At 33.8% G+C, this 23454-nt stretch overlaps 1 protein-coding gene across 1 annotated transcript in view; it reads left to right on the top strand.

Annotated features, from left to right (window-relative positions):
* Positions 1-23454, top strand: part of LOC123691976 (phospholipid-transporting ATPase VA) — a 74031-nt gene that overhangs the window by 32888 nt on the left and 17689 nt on the right. The window contains exons 2-4 of the mRNA XM_045636575.1: positions 20457-20661; positions 21169-21990; positions 22541-22689. Coding sequence (XP_045492531.1) covers positions 20457-20661; positions 21169-21990; positions 22541-22689 — 1176 coding nt within the window. The remainder of the gene's footprint in view (positions 1-20456; positions 20662-21168; positions 21991-22540; positions 22690-23454) is intronic.

Here is a 23454-nt window from a genome sequence, read left to right as displayed (position 1 = left end):
GACTCGTTTTGTTAGTTATGTCGAGACCTTACCTCCGGACTTGATGGGGTGACCTGCAGGTGTACTTCGAAGACTGCTACTGGAACTAATAGACGAGTAGAGCTAGGTGTGCCGAGTTTGGGCTCGTTTTGTTAGTTATGTCGAGACCTTACCTCCGGACTTGATGGAGTGACCTGCAGGTGTACTTCGAAGACTGCTACTGGAACTAATAGACGAGTAGAGCTAGGTGTGCCGAGTTTGGGCTTGTTTTGTTAGTTACGTTGAGACCTTACCTTCTGACTTGATGGAGTGACTTGCAGGTGTACTTCGAAGACTGCTACTGGAACTAATAGACGAGTAGAGCTATGTGTGCCGAGTTTGGGCACGTTTTGTTAGTTATATTGAGACCTTACCTCCGGACTTGATGGAGTGACCAGCAGGTACTAACAAAACGTACTAGCTCTACTTGTATAATAGTTCCAGTAGCAGTCTTCGAAGTACACCTGCAGGTCACTCCATCAAGTCCGGAGGTAAGGTCTCGACATAACTAACAAAACGAGCCCAAACTCGGCACACCTAGCTCTACTCGTCTATTAGTTCCAGTAGCAGTCTTCGAAGTACACCTGCAGGTCACTCCATCAAGTCCGGAGGTAAGGTCTCAACATAACTAACAAAACGAGCCCAAACTCGGCACACCTAGCTCTACTCGTCTATTAGTTCCAGTAGCAGTCTTCGAAGTACACCTGCAGGTCACTCCATCAAGTCCGGAGGTAAGGTCTCAACATAACTAACAAAACGAGCCCAAACTCGGCACACCTAGCTCTACTCGTCTATTAGTTCCAGTAGCAGTCTTCGAAGTACACCTGCAGGTCACTCCATCAAGTCCGGAGGTAAGGTCTCAACATAACTAACAAAACGAGCCCAAACTCGGCACACCTAGCTCTACTCGTATAATAGTTCCAGTAGCAGTCTTCGAAGTACACCTGCAGGTCACTCCATCAAGTCCGGAGGTAAGGTCTCGACATAACTAACAAAACGAGTCCAAACTCGGCATTCCTAGCTCTACTCGTCTATTAGATCCAGTAGCAGTCTTCGAAGTACACCTGCAGGTCACTCCGTCAAGTCAGGAGGTAAGGTCTCAACGTAACTAACAAAACGATCCTAAACTCGGCACACCTAGCTCTACTCGTCTATTAGTTCCAGTAGCAGTCTTCGAAGTACACCTGCAGGTCACTCCATCAAGTCCGGAGGTAAGGTCTCAACATAACTAACAAAACGAGCCCAAACTCGGCACACCTAGCTCTACTCGTATAATAGTTCCAGTAGCAGTCTTCGAAGTACACCTGCAGGTCATTCCATCAATTCCGGAGGTAAGGTCTCAACGTAACTAACAAAACGAGCCCAAACTCGGCACACATAGCTCTACTCGTATAATAGTTCCAGTAGCAGTCTTCGAAGTACCCCTGCAGATCATTCCATCAAGTCCGGAGGTAAGGTCTCGACATAACTAACAAAACGAGTCCAAACTCGGCATTCCTAGCTCTACTCGTCTATTAGATCCAGTAGCAGTCTTCGAAGTACACCTGCAGGTCACTCCGTCAAATTAGAAACTAACGCAATCCCGGAAATCCCACGGGAACGGGAACTATGCGGTTTTTCTTTGACTGCGCGGGCGAAGCTGCGGGCGGAAACCTAGTTGTTATTAAAACACAATTGCCATCTTCAAAAATATTTTGGGGCACGTATTCTCGCGCGGTTGCAGTTTACAAACAATACCCCGAATTAATTAATAAAACATAAAACTCTTGAATATAAAAAAGTTTAAAAAGTTTTATGAACCTTTTTAAATGATTTTCTAGTATAATTTCACTAACGTCCTTAACTTTTTATGAGTTTTGACTGGGCACGTCGGTTAAAACCTATATTGACTAGATGTCTCGACTTAAAATCAGTTAATAAGGATATTGACTGATGCCCTTAGTCAATAACGTTATTAACTGGTTTAATCAGATAAAATCAGTTAATAAGGATATTAACCGACGCCCTTAGTCAATATCCTTATTAACTGATTTTACCGGTCAATAACGTTATTGACTGGTTCAGGGTTTTGACTGTAACATATATACCACACTAATACTCTCTAGCACGTATTTCTGTATGTATAGTTTCGATGGTAAATTGTTATTGTACGTCATTCTGTTGCATCTGTAAAGAAGCGCAAAGTAGTGTAAACAAATAAATCAACGAATATATTTTCGCACTATACTTAGCATATATGATTTAAAAATTAAACAGAATCAATTTTTGGCATTGTTCAAGGGGATTACTGAAAAGAATTAAACGTCGGTCAATTACGAATAGAATGTGATAAATTTAATTTTATTATCCATACATTATTTTAACACGTTAGTCGAAAGCATGAGTCAGTGCTGTGTTGCAATCCTAACTGATAACAATGATACATTACACATGACAAAAGTATGAAACATCAAGTTTAATATATAAATTTATATAATATCTATTTAGTTTTACTCAAATCCCAAATTCTCATTGGGGGAATAACTACCGTACATTCATTGTTTATGATGTGGGTTGATTGGTTGTTTATTTATTGTTGTTTTTAGAGCAAGTGTGGAAGTGAGCTTTAAATGTCATAATGCATATATGTAAATGCGCTCTAACAAGGTCTTCGTCTATCTCTTAAGTTGTACCGTGGCTGATTGAATAGCCATAAACCGGTTGACCTACAGTTTGTAGAATTTGAAGAACAAATTCTTTAATTAATTAATAATTATGAAATGGGATAACATTTAAATAAATAATGTACACAATACTTGACACAACTTTAAGAATTTTTCATATCAAATTTCACTTCGTGGTCCAAAGATCTGCAATCATGAAAAGACAGGGAGACAAAAAATTGCGTTCCACTAACGTCCACGATCTAGACACGCGGCAGCGTGTCAAGCCGAGTTCAAGCGAAGAGAACTGGCGAGCAGCAGCCGTGTGTATATTTACACGAACCATTTCGAGCCACTTTTCACCCCCTTATAACTCGAAAACTATTTAAGTTATATAAACCAAATTTGGTACATATCAAGATGACCTCAAGATAAACAAGAACCTCAAATTTCATAAATACAGATTAAACAGTTGCGTAGATATTAATATCCAAAAATCGCAATTTTTAAGACTGACTGACTTATAGACATATACAAAACCTAACCCACTTCCAGATGACCTAGAAAGTTCAAATTTTGTAATCAACTAGGTAATAGTGAGTGTACAAAAGAAAAAATCAGAAAATACTGAATTTATTTGTATTTAATTTTTTTTTCAATGACATAAATTTTGTTTGTATGGAAAAATGGAAAAGTTTAAAAAAAAAGAAAATAGTATATTCACCTTACTAGTCTTAAAAAATAGATCAAAACTAATCAGTGGCCGAAAAAAATTTTGAAATCCATCAATAAATGACTGAGATATAGATTATTGAAGTTTACATATTTTAGGACGAAACATCTGTAGATTCGAAGCGCCTCTGCCATCACAGTTCACACTCACTCGCGCTAGTATCGCTAGGGCGGATTACTTCGATTGCATGATTTCTTTATTCAAAACTGTTATTAAACGTAAAATAAAAGAAAATTGTAATAAAAATATTGCCTTTATTGCTCATACAGTTAAAAATAATATATTATTTTACATATTCACATTTATTTATTCTTTATTTATGAGTGTTTAGTTTAGTTTTAATTTCAGTGTAAATAAATAAATAAATAAATAAAATCTTTATTTTGCTTTAAACATGGTATTCAATGGTGATACAATTATATTAATAAAGCACAAACATGTTTAGCCAATACAAGCATGCAAAAATAATTACCATAAATGGTGTAATGGAAGAAGGCTTCGTCGAAGGTCGAAATGATTTAATTTGCGTAATATTAATATGAGTGAAACATCTTTAGGCGCGTTTAGAGTAAAATTTCAAGACCGCGTCATGGCAATACCGTAACTTCATGGAGTAAGGCGACGATTCTTCTACAACGATCTTTGCATCTTGGTAATAGTGTGTGTACAAATTCACGCTGGATGTTTAGAAAATCATGTAATCTTTTAAATAGAAAACGAGTTTAAAAAATTGCAGATAATGACGGGGCAATGTGCGCTGACATTCATAACATACAAGAAAATATAGAAAATAATACTAAACAAACCATACAGAGAAACCGCAAGAAAAAAAAAATCGTATATAAAAAGTATTATATTTATAAAGTAAATCAAATTTGCAGAGTAATTTTCTGTACAAAAAGTAATGATATCCCACCAAAAACATAAATGTAAAAATTGGAGCCGAGTTCAATCGTTGACTTAATTTGCCAAAAAAAGAAATGAGATCTAAATGTGTGCCAAGTTCTGCAGACAGTCCAGAAATTTATTTACAAAGATGTATTAAGTTCTTAGGTTGACTGAAAACTCAATTGTTTTATTTTCCCTTAGAGAACAATGTTTATTCCAAAAAATATCTTTTTTAATTTGAATAATATAATTATTTTCACAAAGCAAACAACTAATGACCTATTGAACCCCATAATTTGATGAGGCTAGTTTTACATACTGTTTATATTTTGTGAGGTTCTAGAAACTAGCCTCATCAAATTATGGGGTTCAATAGGTCATTAGTTGTTTGCTTTGTGAAAATAATTATATTATTCAAATTAAAAAAGATATTTTTTGGAATAAACATTGTTCTCTAAGGGAAAATAAAACAATTGAGTTTTCAGTCAACCTAAGAACTTAATACATCTTTGTAAATAAATTTCTGGACTGTCTGCAGAACTTGGCACACATTTAGATCTCATTTCTTTTTTTGGCAAATTAAGTCAACGATTGAACTCGGCTCCAATTTTTACATTTATGTTTTTGGTGGGATTCATTTTAGATGCGACGTCACGATAAGGATCCTTATCGAGCGTTCAATGGAATGCGAATTTGTAAGATCATTCAGCTAAATTTTCGTTTATCCGCAAGACGTCATGCTGTTACGATCGCGATCCGAACATCTTCGAGTCATTGCGTATATCGCGAGTTTCACCGGTTCGAGATAGGGTTGTCAACTTTTTGTTCATTATGTATAATCAAAACTTTTATTAAAATTATTTGCGCTTTTTATTATAATTTCATCATGCATATTACTTAAGGCTTTATAACTTCTATCCATACGTGAAAAGTTGTTGTATACGTGTGAAAATATGCATATTAGCACTGGGTTGTCATTTGAAATCGTCATTGTATTAGCGTGTCTTGAAAGGATAATTTCACGCGTAAGAATTCGTTCTCAAGTTTGTTTGCATCATCATGAAGCAATAAGCATATTTAATTTATGAAAATAAGAAACCATACTTAAATATTTATCTAAAATGCAAAAGCCTCATCAATGGTTCATGAATAATCGAAACTACATTCTATATTTGTATAACTTTATGCCGTAACTTTCTATTGACAGCCCTTTTGCGAGTCCGAAAAGAAAGCGAATAGATAACGGTACAACGCGACTCATAATTATCTTGTACATATTGCCAAAATTGAGTTGATTCGTCACGAACATGAATGCTTTGCCCACTACACGTAATTCGAAATACATATTACGAAGAGCTTATTCGCTTTGGCAACGTAAATAACAAAGAGTTATTTTCCATCGTCTCTTTTTTTTAGTGAATTCCTTATAATTTATAACAATTTAAAACATCATAATATGCTGAACTATGTTAACTTTTTAACTTAAGATACGTAGAGCCGTTAAACCTATTATTTGCTGTATTAGAATAATTCTAATATAGCAAATAATAGTTTAAATTTAATAATTATTATTGTACGGTATTTATTGCTAATAAGAAAAGTAAATATAAATACGGAGTTTATCCGCTAATGCTCATAGGAGGCAGCCTTACGAATGTGGTCACGTGCCAAGAAAATATGATACCTACGTAAGTTGTAATAACCCTATACCAGTGTCTATAGTAAGAAAACTAGAGATATGAAGAAGTTAAATTTGAACCGTTTGTCGATATACTCAGAACGTTCATGGTAAATTAACTATGTAGGGCTAAAATTTTCATAATTATAAAATGATTTATATACAGTTATAACTTACTGTGGGTAACTGTGTAGCCTTCTAACAATTGACATTTAAATAGGGTTTAACAGACCAAATAATTAAGTCGCACATATTACATTCACACAATTCACATTTTAAAAAAATGTAACTATTGCAAGTTCAATGTCAACAAAGAGGGTTTACTTTATCATAAATACCTGTAATGTTTATACGTTTACTGCATGTATTTTAAAGAATGTTTTGTTCTTATCGCGATCAATCATAGCAGTAAATGGTTCATTATAATGATTTATACGATTCCGTGTCTATTCATTAATTACCGGTTGAATGAATAAATTATCACGTCTAAATCGTCCAGGCTTTGTTGTAGTTCAATGTTAAAATGTCCAAAATGGATGTACTGTGTAACAATAGGATTATAATGATTCAAAATATGATTTTTCAATAGGTAGGTACTTAGATTAAGTATCTGTGGTTCACTACATATGTACTATGTAGACATGTGTCTATTATGCGGGAAGTGAAAAACTGCTAATTTTTCTCGCATTCATTATTCATACGATGCTGTGATCATCGTTTGCTTGTTTCCAAGATGTTAATCTAAATTCTTTTAGATTTACACCTTGAAAATAACATAGTTTAAAATTACAATGCATTTTACAAATTCCCTTATGCTATGCTTGTTACTTAGTGCTAATCTAAAATAATCATTCGATATCTAACTTAGAATTATTAATATATGTACTTATTGTTTAATGGGTGGTATATAAAAATATATATCTATAATATGCATTGCATGTCGCGTTTCACTTTCTATTCTACGTTTATAGAAAGATCTTTAAACATAATACTGGACATTAATTGGTGAAAGTTAAAGGTAAATATTGTTAAGAGTTCATAGTATTCATGGGAGTACTGCAGTATTTACATACTTTAAATCAAATTCAACGATTTTGTAGTGAGTATTGTAAGTATGTTTTGTACCTTATATTTTGATAGTACTTACTTGAGTTAATGCATAAATCTATTGAATTGAGATCTTTTATAATTGCGAAATTATGTAGAAATTTTGTGCAAAATATTTCTGGCTCATGATAAATTTTGCAAAAGTTTCCCAGAATTTCACTAAGCCTCGATAACTATCTAAGTAATTATTGTTTTATTTCCGCCTGCCGTAGGTGGGGCCACATGCTAAGGTCGGACACACCTCAGTCAACAACAGATCTATTAGCGTCCAATTTGCATCTCCGTATATTTATAATTTGAAACAAACTGGAAGATGATTTTCTGAGTTGAAATTATCTTGTTCCTTAAAATTTCCAGTGTTCTTTAACTACGATTATGTGAATGTTTTGTCTTTTGAAATGTGTGATTGTATCATTTAAGTATAAAGGTGTAATTTTAAGTTGTAACCAGTAAAACGTTTAAAAAATGTATGGCATAACATTTTTCGTACATTTTAATGTTTTGTGGTATTTAAGATAAAACTTTGTAATAAATTCAGATAAGTTATATTTATATATTTATATATATTTGTAATAAATTCAGATAAGTTATATTTATACCTAATCCAGAAAAATTTCGTAAATTTTGTTAATATTGGGTAAACAAATTTTTCCACAACGCTGCCAAGCTTAGCTTTGTTTTTTAAATAATAATATAACACGTAGAATGAAGGTCATTCGTGCAAATCGAACTTGATATAAATAAAACAAATCAAACAATGACTAGTCGATTCGCTATAAATGCAATCTGTTTCTAGTATTTCGCCTTTTTGTAAATAAATAATAAATAAAGAGTTTTGTCGACACGCCCATAGAAAGTGTGGCATATTAAGTTACATTTTCGTAGTGTAATGAAATTATAGTCACTCACAACTATGGTCACAACAAAAAAATAAAGAAATAGTACGTAACTAATATTATTATTAAGCGAGATTTATCTTGTGTATTGGCACAAATTAAATTGTAATCTGTAATATTAATGGGCGTTTTTCCATTACCCGGCCCGGCACCGGCACGGCAACGGCATGGTCGGGGACCGGTACCGGCACCGGGACTTCGTTTTTCCATTGCGCCGGTGTCGATGCCGGTTTACGCCCGGTCCCTCCGCTCCGCTCCCTCCTACCCGCCCCGCGCAGTTACACACTCACACTGCTACAATTCAAATAAATATGCAATACATATGCAATTTTGCCGGCCGGCACAAGTGGGAAGCTTGCTACCCCGGCGACGGCGACGGCGCGGGCGCCGGCAGGACTCAATGCCGTGCCGGCGCCGGCGCCGGTAAGTGAAAAAGCGAGCCATACATTTTCATACATTCTTGCTTCCCCGGCAACGGCACGGCGCCGGCGCCGGCGCCGGTGCCGGTGCCGGGCCGGGTAATGGAAAAACGCCCAATTAGTTTAATTTTATTTTTTGAACAAATCAGTCAAGTTTTTGCCACGATATGTCTTCGATTCAAGTACTTGGATCACAAGTCAATATAAATTGTCTTTTAAAATCTGATACGAAGTCGTTTAAAAACAATTAGGTTTGATGCTGACAAAATTGTATGTCGGTCATTTTGTACGTTTTGAGAATACTGTTGGCAGTCGATTAATAATCAATCGCTATTTAATAGTTCATATTTACTTACAGATATTTGGGTCATAGTTTATTTCAATACGAATTAACCTACTTTTAAAAGTATGTCTGTGCAAACGTTAGTGGAAAGACAGAAAAAAGTAGAATACTTTATATTTTAAAATTTTGTATAACACTAGAAAAAGGCGTAGATACAAAGTACATTTTCAAGTTCAAACTATCTACTGTTCATATATCAAGATAAGAAAAAAGAAAACACATTCCTGTACTAATTAATTATAAATGCCTAATTTAAATGAGTCTAGGTCGGGTGTAACCAGGAAGTGACTATGTAGGTACAACTCCGTAGCGGCGAGGCAAGGTCGCAAACGTGATAAAAACTGCAAATTGTATCGAGTAAAGTTCCGGTTTGCATTGCTAAAACTTTAATTGTACGGATTATTAATATTTCATGAAAGTAAGAAATGCTCGCAGTGTTAACGAACTTCATAATCTGCAAACATAGTATGTAATTGGGTTGTAATCGCCAGTAATTACATTATAATTCGTAGCCGTATAATAATATTCAGTTATGAGTATATTATATCAGGGAATATACTATACGGTATTATCATATTAAACAACATATTTAATTAATATATGCAAAGACGGTGATAAATTACCTAGTATTAGCATTGGACGAAAATACCGTAGATTACAATATTGTATGAGTATGCAAATCCGTCAAGTTTAGTACTAGTTTTACGACGAAATGGAAAATAGACTTTAACCATGTAATTATGAGGTTTAGTTTTGTGTAAAGTTGTTTAACCTCAACTTTGCATTTAGGATAGGGAGTCCTTGAACTGGGCTGTGTCAAGGGTTATAACTTAAAGATCTATGTCGTTTATGTTTAAGGAAAACTGGACAAATTAGAAAAGAAGTCGGTTAAAAATAAGGATGATACTTAATCAGAAGTACGACTTTAAAATTGTACAAATACATTATTTTAACTTATCTTCAATATTGGTGCATTGTATAGGTACAATAATTTGACAAAAACATTTTAAATATGCATTGCAAAACAAAATATTTTTTTTAATTATTATCTCTCAATCAGCACTCTATTATTGCATCAACAATAGTATCGCTTTGTTTGCAATACATATCATTATTAAAAATAATTATTACACATAAAAGAATGACGAAATATGAAAGGTACATTTTGACCCGTTATATTATAGCTTATCTGACTTTTCCTGTCCATATATTTGCCAAGCGGGAATTCCCATTAGGCGTGTGACGTCGATATTCCTTCACTTATAAGTGGAACTCCGCCTTGATATAACAGATTTGTAGACTAGATAATTCAATTATGTAGGTACTTTATATCAAACAATCTCAATCGGTTAGAAATTCTCTTACTATTTGCAATGTGACATATAAATAGGTAGCATAGTATGTAGTAGATGAATCATAACATGATATGTATTTATGCTTGACGACGTGGCCAAAATTGTTATATTGATGTACCTAAGATTGTAAACAGTACCTAAACATTTAGGAATTAATGTTTACGTCTATGTTAAAGTCGAATCTAACATTCAGCGGAGATTATCTCAAATATTGTTATGTTTACGCTATTCTGTTTTGTATGCTGGAAATATTACTACAGTAGAATAAATACTGAAGAAAAATCTTTTTATAAAATATCTCACCACCGGATTTCTTCTATGGAACAAGGAGTTTTTATTACAGGATGAACAGCAGGATACGAACGGCTTATTAAAGCTTCAATTCTTATAAAGACCACCGAGAAAACACAGCACGGTGTATAACAGGAGGACTTCCCTTGCTAACAAATTCATACGTACTTCAATAGTTCAATACTAAAGGGTTTAAAAAGCCGGGGTCGAATTTTTATACACACGTTCAAAATCCATCAAAGTTATTTTCGTTAGATAGAGTTTAAATTTTTAAAGAAATGAATGACTAATGCGTGTAAATGTATGAATTTGCCATTATCATAAATTATATTGAAGCCCTTCGATTCTAAATTCATGTCACTGACTCCAATTGGAATCGTGAGTATTTCTCACGCTGAAAACACGTTACTGTTTGTTCAATACATTGTATATAAGCCATTAGAGGGACGTAAATAAATTTTTAATGAGTTTATTATTATTTTGTCTGCGCGTATAATGCCGAGATAGGCTAGTACTAAAACAGGATTTTTTGATGGTACGAGTTAAGAGCCTAAAATGTAGTATAGAGGTGATTCAACTCAACATCAAAGAGATTTACAACAATGCAATAGACGTAAACAAGTTAAAGTTAATCATCTTTGTAGTTTATAAACATAACTGAGTTGTTTTGCGTTTCTGAATTGCAGTAGTATTTTGTTATACATTAATATTATTTACTTTCCTTGGCCAATATGAATTGATAAATCGATTACCGTATGTGTAGTTTTATTTAACTTATGATAATAGTAGCGTTTAGCTACTATTATGTATTCTGTGATAATAGTAACAAGAGATGACAGTCCTTTGAAATGCACTCACGTATCACGACACACTTTAGTAATTACTAAAACATTACCGGACAATGTGCATTTCTATTTCTATGACTCATATGAGACCTTTATAGTTTTGCTCTACTTCACAATACGCATTCATAAAACAGTAATGTTATATGGAATCGAATAATCTTATTTCATTGTCATAATTTCAAAGATTTGTTTTAAAATGCCATGGTCGCACATTAAATAATATAACTGTAAATTTTATGTATAACCACAAAGCCTAAACTATATAAGATTCCAGATCGAGGTCTACAGCAATCTCGAGCTGATGAGCTTATAAATCATAGATCAAGCTGTATGACAGCTAATGTTATTGTCCACCTAAGTAATAATGTTAGCCGGTGAATGTACCGGCCTTCACGGCTTCACCGTATTTATCCATATCGAAAACGTAATACTGCATACCTTTGCAATGTATAGATTTAGTGTAAGGCGATTACTCGGATTATATATTTTATAAGATTATCCATTTCTTATGATAATGCCTTAGCACAACTCAGTGGCCGTCTGTAAGGTCGAGAGTGAATGTTCTGACCTTCACATTGCTCGCCCAAGATCCGCTGATGTAACTAACTGGCACACTAACCGTGCAAATGATTTAGACGCATCGCCATTTGACTAATAACGAATGGCCAGAAGAGAAAGTTGGACTCATTCAGCTGTTTACGTATGTGACACCGCCCGCGCCGCCGATGCATGTTATAGGAATTTCTGTGTTGAGGTTAATTTTAAGCAGCCTTTTACTGAATTCCTAGTAACAGAATAGAAATAGGAACGATAACGGCAACTTGATATCAGAAAAAAAATAAGAATTTTTTACGTCCGATTTCTGAATATTATTTTGACACTAAAATGTTATCAAGATGTTAGGTGTTCAACACGCACCTACGCGTTACCTGTAGGTCCGACAATGACATTGCCGTACCTTGATCTAAGATTAGCGTCCGAATATAACCATTCTATAAATGCAGATTAGAGTAGGAACTAGTAACATTTAATATTGATAAGTATGTCAAGACTCAGCGGTAACATTGGCATTGAAACTAATAGGCGCGCAAATGGGACAGCGGGTGCCGGGTACCTTCACACATGTCCTAACAAAATGATGGATGACATCGTGTAGCGTTCCTGTTTTTGCGAACTAGTCTCGCATTCCAGATGCTTTATAATGTAAACGACCTAGATTATAATAGAGGCACTGCCATTATGCTTCAAGTTTTAGAAATATATTCTTAGTTTATCTATGTAACAACGGATGAATGGCATTGTTGCATTTTTCAGGTCGGACAATGGAACGTTATTATGTAAGACGTGACAAATAACTTGGTTGAAAATACTTATATTTTATGTTATACAGGGTTAGTTTTCAATGACCGGCCAAATTTTCAGAAATGGTTCAGAATCGATAACATTTTCGATCTAATGAAAAAAAAAACGGTTTTTTTTTTAATTTAGATTTCATTCTTGTCCGCCATTAAAAAGCGAACGTGTGGACATTACAAAAGCACAATTCAGTTCAACAACCTAGATAGGTAGAAGTTTTGCACTCACATAAATTTGGCGATGCGCGCATGCACACAAAGTGCATTGAGATTATCGCGTGTTTACGATTTAGGAAATTTTTAAGACATTTTCAAATGAATGCTATTATTTTATTTTATTTTATTTGACAATAATATTTCAAATGCACCTTTGGTTTAATATCTAGATCTTAATTTTAAATTTTGGCTGGTCATCACAGAACATTAGAACACACAGAACAGTAAGAACATAATAGAAGTGCTATAATGTCATAATTAGTATGAAAACCAGTGTCGCCAAACCCACACATTTAAACCGATAGTTATACAGTACACTACAAGTAAACTATGCCTTTGATTGGACAGCTTAATTTGAGTAAAAACTGACTTAGGTTATAAATTCAGCATTTCAATATGTACCCTAACGAACCAAGTTACGGTTTATTTTAGTATAACATCCCTAGGTATATTAGCTGTTTTGTAGCTCTTTGCTCAGAAATTCCAAATTCGAAAACATTCAGCTATTCCACAACAGAGGGCGTTGGTTTTCAATACATATAACTTTGAACCTCAACACATAAAGATAAGGTTGAAATTTGTGTCACTCTAAATTAATGACATTAACTTGACATTAACCTGATGCTATGCTCTAAGGGATGTCAGCCTTGTTATCGATAATTCACAAATAAATATATTTTTGTGCATTTTTTTTTCTTTCTATTATATGAGTATAGGATAATGTGTCACATTTTGGAGTATGTTTATTACTACTAAGTACGTCTTTTCATATTATTATATTTAAATAAAAAACGGAATAGAATAGTATAAATCTATATTTACAAAACAAACAGAAAATATGCATTATTTTAAATCTTGGAACTGCCGTAGGTTTTATGTATCGGTGGCCTTTGTTAGACTGCTTATTGCTGTTATCCGGCATTCGGTTAACTCGTCACGTTGCATTTATTATCCATTTCTCTTTTAAATTAGGCTCTTTCGAAAATCTATAAATAAATAGGACAAATGAAAGCTAAGGAAAATAGAATAAAATTTAATATTTATAATGTTTGTCTTTTCTAAAGTATCGATACTGTCGATATGCGCCACATGCATCACTAATCCGACATTCGTTTGTTTATTGCAATAATATTCCAGAAAGTCTTGTTTGCTGTTCAATCTATATTAGTACTTATTTCTTATGGCTTAAGGTTCATTTTGACTTAATATTTTTATAAATTTTTGACAAATTACGACAAGCGAAGTTGTAACATAAAATATATTTAAAATAAATTAAAATAAGACTTACCGATGGTATGAAATGCCTCGATTGCTGATATTATTTCGTCTGCTATCATTTTTCCACTCTAAGAGCGGGCGCGCACGAGCAACTTAGTTGCCCGGCAACTATTTTGTCTCTGTCGTTGTCTCCTCGCAAAGTTTTGAACGATGCGCACACGAAAGCGACAGCAACGCAACTTTTTCTTTAAAATTTTCTGCATTTATCAACATGGATTTCGAAGAGACGGTTGTGGTCTGTGCTCTTGTCCTTAGAAACCGAAGACGGCAGCGAAAAAGGCAATATTGGGTGCACCCATTATGGAGTGAGAGACTGACATTGGGGAAATTCCATACAATGTTTTTAAAATTGAGAACATTTCCAAAAAAATTTTTTCGCTACTTCAGAATGAGTATAGAAAGTTTTGATGAACTGTGCAGAATTTTACGACCTGGTATCGCTCATCAAGATACAAATATGAGATTTTTCTATGGCGTCGTTACTAGATTACGTTGCTGAATTTTGTTGAACTGTCAATGTTGCCTATTAAAATGGCTCTACTATAGACAGAAAACTACTAATAATAAAAATAAATTAATTAAAAACAATATTATTAATTTATTAAATAGGTTTGAAGTCGGTGCCAAGCACTGAGCACTTAGTATTAAGCCCGTGCATCGACATCAAACCTTTTTAGTAAATAACACATCTAAATAATATGTAGTAATTAATAATATCAATCTTTTTTATTTTTTACTTTTCCGTTTTTGAAGTCGGTTGTTTTCTTGTTGTTTTTAACGAAGTTATTTTTATTTAATACTTTTTAGTGTATTTTTCAACACGAATCAAACGAGCCCAAACTCGATAAAGTTGAGTCAATATATTACTAAGTTCCTATGGCCACCTTCCGATTCCATCGTCAAATCAGCTCTATGTCATGATAATGTTTCATCGCTATCCAATTTACATACGTATACAAAATTTCTCGAAATGAATCAAAGTTACTTGCTACATTTCAATTAAGTCATCGAGATCAGACAAAAATGCTCACAAAATAAAAACTACTGGGCTTATCCGAATAAATTTTATGAGACCAATCCCACACCATTCTGCATCAAACAAAAAAAGAGTCACGTAAATCGGTTCAGAAACCTCGGAGTAATCGGTGTACATACATAAAAAAATAATATACCGGCCGAATTGATAACCTCCTTCTTTTTTTTGAAGTCGGTTAAAACTACTGTGTACGAGAATAAATACGTTGACATAAATACGTATTATCGCTTCGCCGGTTACGCGGCAACTGGCCGGCGGCCGCCGACAGGCAACATTTTTGTCGCCGTGCGCGCACTTGCATTGAAACCAATAGATAGGGCGACAGTTGCGTCGCGGGCTTGTCTCCGAACCCGCGGACAAAAAAGTCTCCCGGGAGTTGCGTCGCTACGTACGCGCACTTTCATACTAGCCCATGGCTGGAGAGACAAAATAGTTGCGGAGACAAAATAGTTGCGGAGACAAAGTTGCTCGTGCGCGCTAGCTCTAATACCGAACAACACGCTCTAAATAATGAATAAATATGGAAATAAGGTTTGACAGCTGACAACCGACTCGAATATTTTTCTGCGCACAACTGAGAGCGAGTTAGGTGATCTTACCTTATTAGTGACACGTGGGCCACGCCCACATCGCACTTCTATTATGTTCTACTGTTCTGTGTTAGAACATAATAGAAGTGCGATGTGGGCGTGGCCCACGTGTCACTAGTAAGGTAAGATCACCTAACTCGCTCTCAGTTGTGCGCAGAAAAATATTCGAGTCGGTTGTCAACTGTCAAACCTTATTTCCATATTTATTCATTATTTAGAGCGTGTTGTTCGGTATTAGAGTGGAAAAATGATAGCAGACGTAATAATATCAGCAATCGAGGCATTTCATACCATCGGTAAGTCTTATTTTAATTTATTTTAAATATATTTTATGTTACAACTTCGCTTGTCGTAATTTGTCAAAAATTTATAAAAATATTAAGTCAAAATGAACCTTAATCCATAAGAAATAAGTACTAATATAGATTGAACAGCAAACAAGACTTTCTGGAATATTATTGAAATAAACAAACGAATGTCGGATTAGTGATGCATGTGGCGCATATCGACAGTATCGATACTTTAGAAAAGACAAACATTTTAAATATTAAATTTTATTCTATTTTTCCTTAGCTTTCATTTGTCCTATTTATTTATAGATTTTCGAAAGAGCCTAATTTAAAAGAGAAATGGATAATAAATGCAACGTGACGAGTTAACTGGATGCCGAACAGCAATAAGCAGTCTAACAAAGGCCACCGATACATCAAACCTACGGCAGTTCCAAGATTTAAAATAATGCATATTTTCTGTTTGTTTTGTAAATATAGATTTATACTATTCTATTCCGTTTTTTATTTAAATATAATAATATGAAAAGACGTACTTAGTAGTAATAAACATACTCCAAAATGTGACACATTATCCTATACTCATATAATAGAAAGAAAAAAAAAATGCACAAAAATATATTTATTTGTGAATTATCGATAACAGGGCTGACATCCCTTAGAGCATAGCATCAGGTTAATGTCAAGTTAATGTCATTAATTTAGAGTGACACAAATTTCAACCTTATCTTTATGTGTAGAGGTTCAAAGTTATATGTATTGAAAACCAACGCCATCTGTTGTGGAATAGCTGAATGTTTTCGAATTTGGAATTTCTGAGCAAAGAGAAACAAAACAGCTAATATACCCTAGGGATGTTATACTAAAATAAACCGTAACTTGGTTCGTTAGGGTACATATTGAAATGCTGAATTTATAACCTATGTCAGTTTTTACTCAAATTAAGCTGTCCAATCAAAGGCATAGTTTACTTGTAGTGTACTGTATAACTATCGGTTTAAATGTGTGGGTTTGGCGACACTGGTTTTCATACTAATGATGACATTATAGCACTTCTATTATGTTCTTACTGTTCTGTGCTGGTCATTGAAAACTAACCCTGTAGTTATTTATACTTTTCTTTAACGAGAAAAAGATGTCCTTGGAAACAATATATTTATTGTATATTTTGGCTTGTAAAATTTAAAAATTACGAAAAATACCTGTGTTATACATAGTCAGGAAATGTCTTTTGTTTTAATTAAATTTTTGTTGTTTTGATACTTTAAGTTACGTTAGTAACGTTAGTACGTTAGTAATTAAAATATGTACACGTCGCATAAACTTGTAGTTAGACTCCTATCTTATCTTGCAGATGATACGTGCCATTAAACCATAAGCATTAAAGACGTAATATCTACACTATATACCTAGGTTTTAGAAGTCCTAGAATACCTATTTTAAAAGTCATTGATGTTGTTCGCCTCAAATAAAAGGTTTTTCCTGATTGTATAAATGTTATTTGGTTTCTGTATTAATCGTATGTAAGCTGTAATATCATGCTGCTATTAGATATCTTAATTTAAAACTGTGAAATATTAATGTATCTGCATATTAAACATGTTTGAATTACCCAGACACGATTACTCGTTTTTTGTGTTCGATTTTTTACTACCTATAATTTATTCTATATTATTTTTAATAACTATTATTATCCTCAATAGGTTGTTCACACATGATGTTCGTGTAAATTTTTTTATAAATTATATCCACCGATTAATTACTAAAAAAAACCTTATAATTGCTCTCGTTTTTTGTCAATTTGTAATCGGTATCCAATATCTTTAATTTATATCCAAATTATTAATCATGCATCAAATTAATTAACTACCATTTCGACAAAATAAACTTATAATTTAAAAGATATGAGAATAAAACATTGTGATAATTAATGAAACGAAGTACTAAAAATGAAGTACTGAGCGTAGGTATTACTCGGCTCGGCTTAAAATCTGCAACGTAATATCGTAATGGTTTCATGTAATTAATCATGTGTAGGTAATATCAAAGATTTTAGTTGTATTTTTTTCAATTTATCGATTATAAATATCATAAACACTGATCTTCCTAGAAGATGTTGCGAAGATATCTAACTTAAGATGTACGCTGGTTAAATTAAATTTGAAATGATAATATGATGCTAACAGAAACAGCATAATTAAATGCACATTCCACAAAAATTAAAGTCACCAAACATTTCAATCAGTAAATTATCGCGATAATTAATTACATATTTCGATTTTAAAGTAGAAAGCTATCGGAATTCGGTTTCTATTTTACAATGCCAATATAGTTGAATAAGAAAAGTAAATTAGGTTTGCATGAATCCATTCAGGTATTTCAGTAAATTTATTTTCACTACGCCTCGGGCTATACAATAACGTTTTTATTAGTAAATAGCCATTGTTGATTGAGTTGAACTCTATTAATTTGTGAACACAATAGAGACATTAATGAAAGTCGCGTGTATTTACTTTTTACTACATTTCCCAAGCAACATGTAAACAAACTACGATTGCGTTCAACTCACTTTCCTTTTCAACTTTGTCGATAGCGCATCAAATTTTTAAACTAACATTTGTCAACTTTTATGTTCTGTATGAGTAGCGCAAACAACAACTACGTTTTGTTTGATCAAATAATGGGTGTTATATAAAATGTAATCAACATTATAAATATTCATTTATACTGAATAATTAAATCGTTTCAAGGCTCTAATTAGTTATTAGCATTGTTATTTTACTAAAATCGAAATACAGTTCAATTCCAATTCCCAAAATATTATACGTCGATACTAGCTACTTTACTAATTTCATATTTAAATACCCACCTATATACTGGTGGGAAATAAATGTATATTATTATTGACCTCATTGAAATCCACCTCTTTGTCAAAGTTACATTACGTCGTATTCCACATCAAAAGAATCACGCGCACTGAATTAGGCATAATAAATCACGGTACATTACAGGAGTATTATAATTTAGTTAAGCGTTTTCAATCTCTTTAGATATTTTAATGTTGAACGATAAGTCTATATCTTCTTATCAGTACTGAACTACTGATATGAATTTCATTGATTTCGGCGCTGCAGTGACGTCGCTTATTTAAAGTGATTTTAGTTACGTCATTTTTTTTTTCTATTACTCGTCTTAAAAATAAAACTAATTATTTTTAATGAGTTAATTGTCAGAATGGTAAAGTCTAGATATCTTTTTAAGATAATTCTCAAGGTACTATATCGACTCTAGATTCTAGCGAATACCTTATTAAGATAAATCTTTACGAACTCCACTGAGAAACTGCTTACAAATACATATTCCATAATAAATTTTCCAGATTCAATGAATCAGTCATTGATCGTTTATATGGAACATGGAAATTATCTACAAAACATGGCGTTTGTTATCAAAGAGTACCTGTTGCTTCGGTAGTATTGTGCGGTATTGTGGAGCGACGCGACGCCTCGCCCACGCGATAACATCATCGACGTTCAGTGGAGAATTCCCCGCGAATAGCCCTTTAATAAAGCTATTCAAAACACGAACCTCTCTGCGAATTTAATGTCGTAAATACTTCTTTTTGCGGAGGCGACATAATATCGGAAAACGCCGATGTATTGAATTACTCAAAAATATTGCTGATATTTTTGGCATAAAGCTTTGAGTTGCTTTGTGAATGAAACGTAGGCGTATGTTTCATTATATAAAACATACATATTTAAGTTTTGTTTAATTTATTCATTATATTGTTAGGCGAATATTTAGCCTAGAAATATCAACGATAGGAAATCCCCTTAAACACAAATGTTTTCAGCTGCTTATCTTCGATTATTTAAAACCGTTTCGTATTATGTATTTATTAATTATTATTAATAATTTGTTAAACAACAAGTTGTTAACATTTATTGAAGCTCGATCGATTAAATTGTCTTCATATTTATCAAGTTTCCGATTTGTAATGAATTACCTGTCAGCGAGGAAAAGCCTATTATTTAAAAAAATGTTGTGTGGTTTTATGAAACCACGGTAAAAATGAAACTTACGATAATTATCGTATTTGTACGATAATAATCGTACGTCACGCGACATGCGCTACACAGACCAAAAAGTTTGAGACGATGTAATAAAAGTTTCACTTTAATAAATATACATATACTGACTTACTTACAAATTGTATCAGAATTTGGCTCTTGTTTATATTTTAATTTTTGTAAATATTTTCCTTGTAATACAAATTTACTTTACGAGACAATAAAAACAAACGTTAAAATAACGCAGATTAATAGAAAATTCGAAACCTTGACACTTGACAGTGTTTACTCAGAATAGCTTTAGAAGGGCATCCTTCCTAATCGGCTTACTAACATTTCTTGCCATTATAATTGATAAATAGAGCCAGATTTTTAATTAAGTATATCTATCCCTTGTCCGCAGATCAATGGAAAGGTACGTGCGAATGAAATGGAAGGATGTGCGAGTCGGGGACCTCGTGCACTTGTCGAACAACGAAGCGGTGCCGGCGGACATGGTGCTGCTGCAGTCGTCGAACCCTCTTGGCATCTGCTATCTCGATACATGCAATCTGGATGGAGAGACAAATTTAAAGCAGAGAATCGTCGCTCCAGGCTTTAAAGAAAAGGTAGCGTTTAATTATATTGAGCTAATTAACATCTTTTGTAGTACAAAGTATATCTTTTGGCAGTTCTTTCCTCAAGTCAGATGTTTTAATTCTTTTGAGCAGACCATAATATATTATATTTATGTTATCGAATATATAGGTCTTTAGGTTATTGTAGTCTAATGAAGATTAAGTCAACATGTACCTATAAAATATCTTAATTATAAATTAACCTTTGTCCTCGAATTATAGACGCTTTTTGATCTGTATCAAAATTAATGTAAAGTTTAGATTACCCATTGTACCATTGTTCAATATATAGTACATCAACTAGATAACCAGCGAACTGTTAACTCAATCTACATTTAACCTCGATTTTCATGCTGTCGCCGTAAACGACGTTTGCATAATTTGATCGGCACGGAACTTGAAAATAATATTTGACTGTTACCATAATTACCGCGGTGAAAATCCGTGGGAATGCTTTCTCCGAGCGTAAAAATTAAATACCCAAAATGTTTCTTACAGCAACTCGAGTTCAATCCATTAAAATTCAAAAGCACGGTGGAGGTGGAGAGACCGTCAACGAAAATATACAGATTTACTGGCACAATATCACATCCGAACGGAAGAAGAGTTCCTTTAAATTCAGACAATCTACTTTTACGAGATTGCACTATTAAAAACACAGATTACGTCGAAGGAATAGTCGTCTATGCGGGACATGAAACAAAGGCTATGCTCAACAATGGTGGGCCGAGATACAAATGTTCCAAATTAGAAAGAAAGATGAACACAGACGTGATTTGGTGCGTCTTAGTACTGTTGTTTCTTTGCTGCGCTGGCGCCGTCGGATGCAAAGTATGGTTCGACCACTACTACCCATATCTTAATAAGTTTACGCCGTTCATTCCCTATGCAGATAAACCGACACACGAGGGCCTGTTAATATTCTGGACGTACATAATAGTACTACAGGTCATGATACCGGTCTCTCTATATGTTACAATAGAAATGACGAAACTATTGCAAGTGTATCACATACATCAGGACGTCGAGATGTACGACTCGGTAACGAATACGCGAACGGAATGTAGAGCGTTAAATATCACTGAAGAATTGGGTCAGATTAGTTATTTGTTCAGTGACAAAACTGGCACGTTGACGGAAAACAAAATGGTATTTCGGCGATGTACAGTGGGGGGAGTGGATTATGATCATCCGCCTGGTCCTGATGCCGAGCCTTCGGAGGAGCTCCCCCCTATAGTCACACCTATTACCAAAGTATCACCCAATAGAAGAATGCTTCAACATTTACTCGATAGCAATGACGGCCAACATACACAAAAAGTAAGTCTCATTTTGAATTGACTGACGTAAATTTATCTCATCGTTAAGTTAAAATCCTGGTCATAAAAATGTATTTCATATAATTTTTAAATTAAATCCATACTAATATTATAAATGCGAAAGTAACTCTGTCTGTCTGTCTGTTACTCAATCACGCCTTAACTACTGAACCAATTTGCATGGAATTTGTTATAGAGATATTTTGATACCCGAGAAAGGACATAGGCTAATTTTTATCCCAGGAAAATGACTCAATCCCGGAAATCCTACGGGAACAGGAACTTTGCGGGTTATTCTTTACTGCGCGAGCGAAGCCGCGGGCGGAAACCTAGTTTTCTTATAATTTGGAAAGCAATTTCCTTGTTTCGATAAATAGATAGCGTATCTAATGGGACCTATAAATACTTTTTAAAATTGTCCGATAGCAGTTATCATGTTATCAGTTTATTCACAACGTCGCCAGATTGTCGAATAAAAGATTACAACATAATTGCTTCTCGGCTATGGTTTTTGCGAAATATCATCACTCATAATTACGCAACAATTTCAGGTCCGCGAGTTCCTACTGATTCTTGCCGTGTGTAACACCGTGGTGGTCAGCCAACCTCACGTTGATTCCTTAAGTAATTCCACCACGAGCGATCAATTTCGAGCCCAGAAGACCTCCAGAGCAAACGGAACCCTACGATCTAACGATAAGTTCGTACTGATTCATATTCTTTCCTCTTTAAATGTTACTTTGAAATAGACTTGTGCAATACAATGTGCTCTTTAAATATTCTAATCGGTTTAAATGTTTACGCATGTCAACCTGAAACCAAACTGGTGCGAGTAGGAGCATAACAATTCAAGTATGTGGTAGTATCTCCAGAGCTTTGCTAAGGTGTATAATTAGAAACGTTTATTTCTATTCACATTCGAATACATTTCATCTTGCTTCGTGTGTTTTATATTGAATTATTTTTGTCCGAAATTGGCTAGTTTTATTAAATACATCGTAAAAACTTCAAAATGAATCCTATTAACTGGATATGGTACAGGAACTTATTTTACAGTTCCCGTTACAAGTTAGCAAAAGGTAAAATCTTTTCTTTATAATTTCCTCGTGATACTTAATAGCTTTGCGGTTTAATGCTGTAAACTGATAAAAAATTTATAATTTATTTACAGGGCTATAACCAAGATCATAATCTTCAGACCGATTCAGCGAAATTGACAAAATAGATAATATATTATAATCAGTGTCCTTACTATAAATCTTCACCGATAACAAGTTAATAGAAATAGCAGAAGTTCTACAACATTAAAATTAAATTTTATAACTCACACCCGCAACTATAACATAGTGTTAGCACAAAATTCGTAGTAAGGACACAATACTCTTGGTTAAAACCCTTGTCATCATCAAAGTACTACTCACATGACCTAAACAATACGTGACGTTTTACCACATTAAAACATTTA

This window comes from Colias croceus, chromosome 5 (genome assembly GCF_905220415.1).
Source record: "Colias croceus chromosome 5, ilColCroc2.1".
In the NCBI taxonomy this organism is placed as follows: domain Eukaryota; kingdom Metazoa; phylum Arthropoda; class Insecta; order Lepidoptera; family Pieridae; genus Colias; species Colias croceus.
This window is presented reverse-complemented; position numbering and strand designations above follow the sequence as displayed.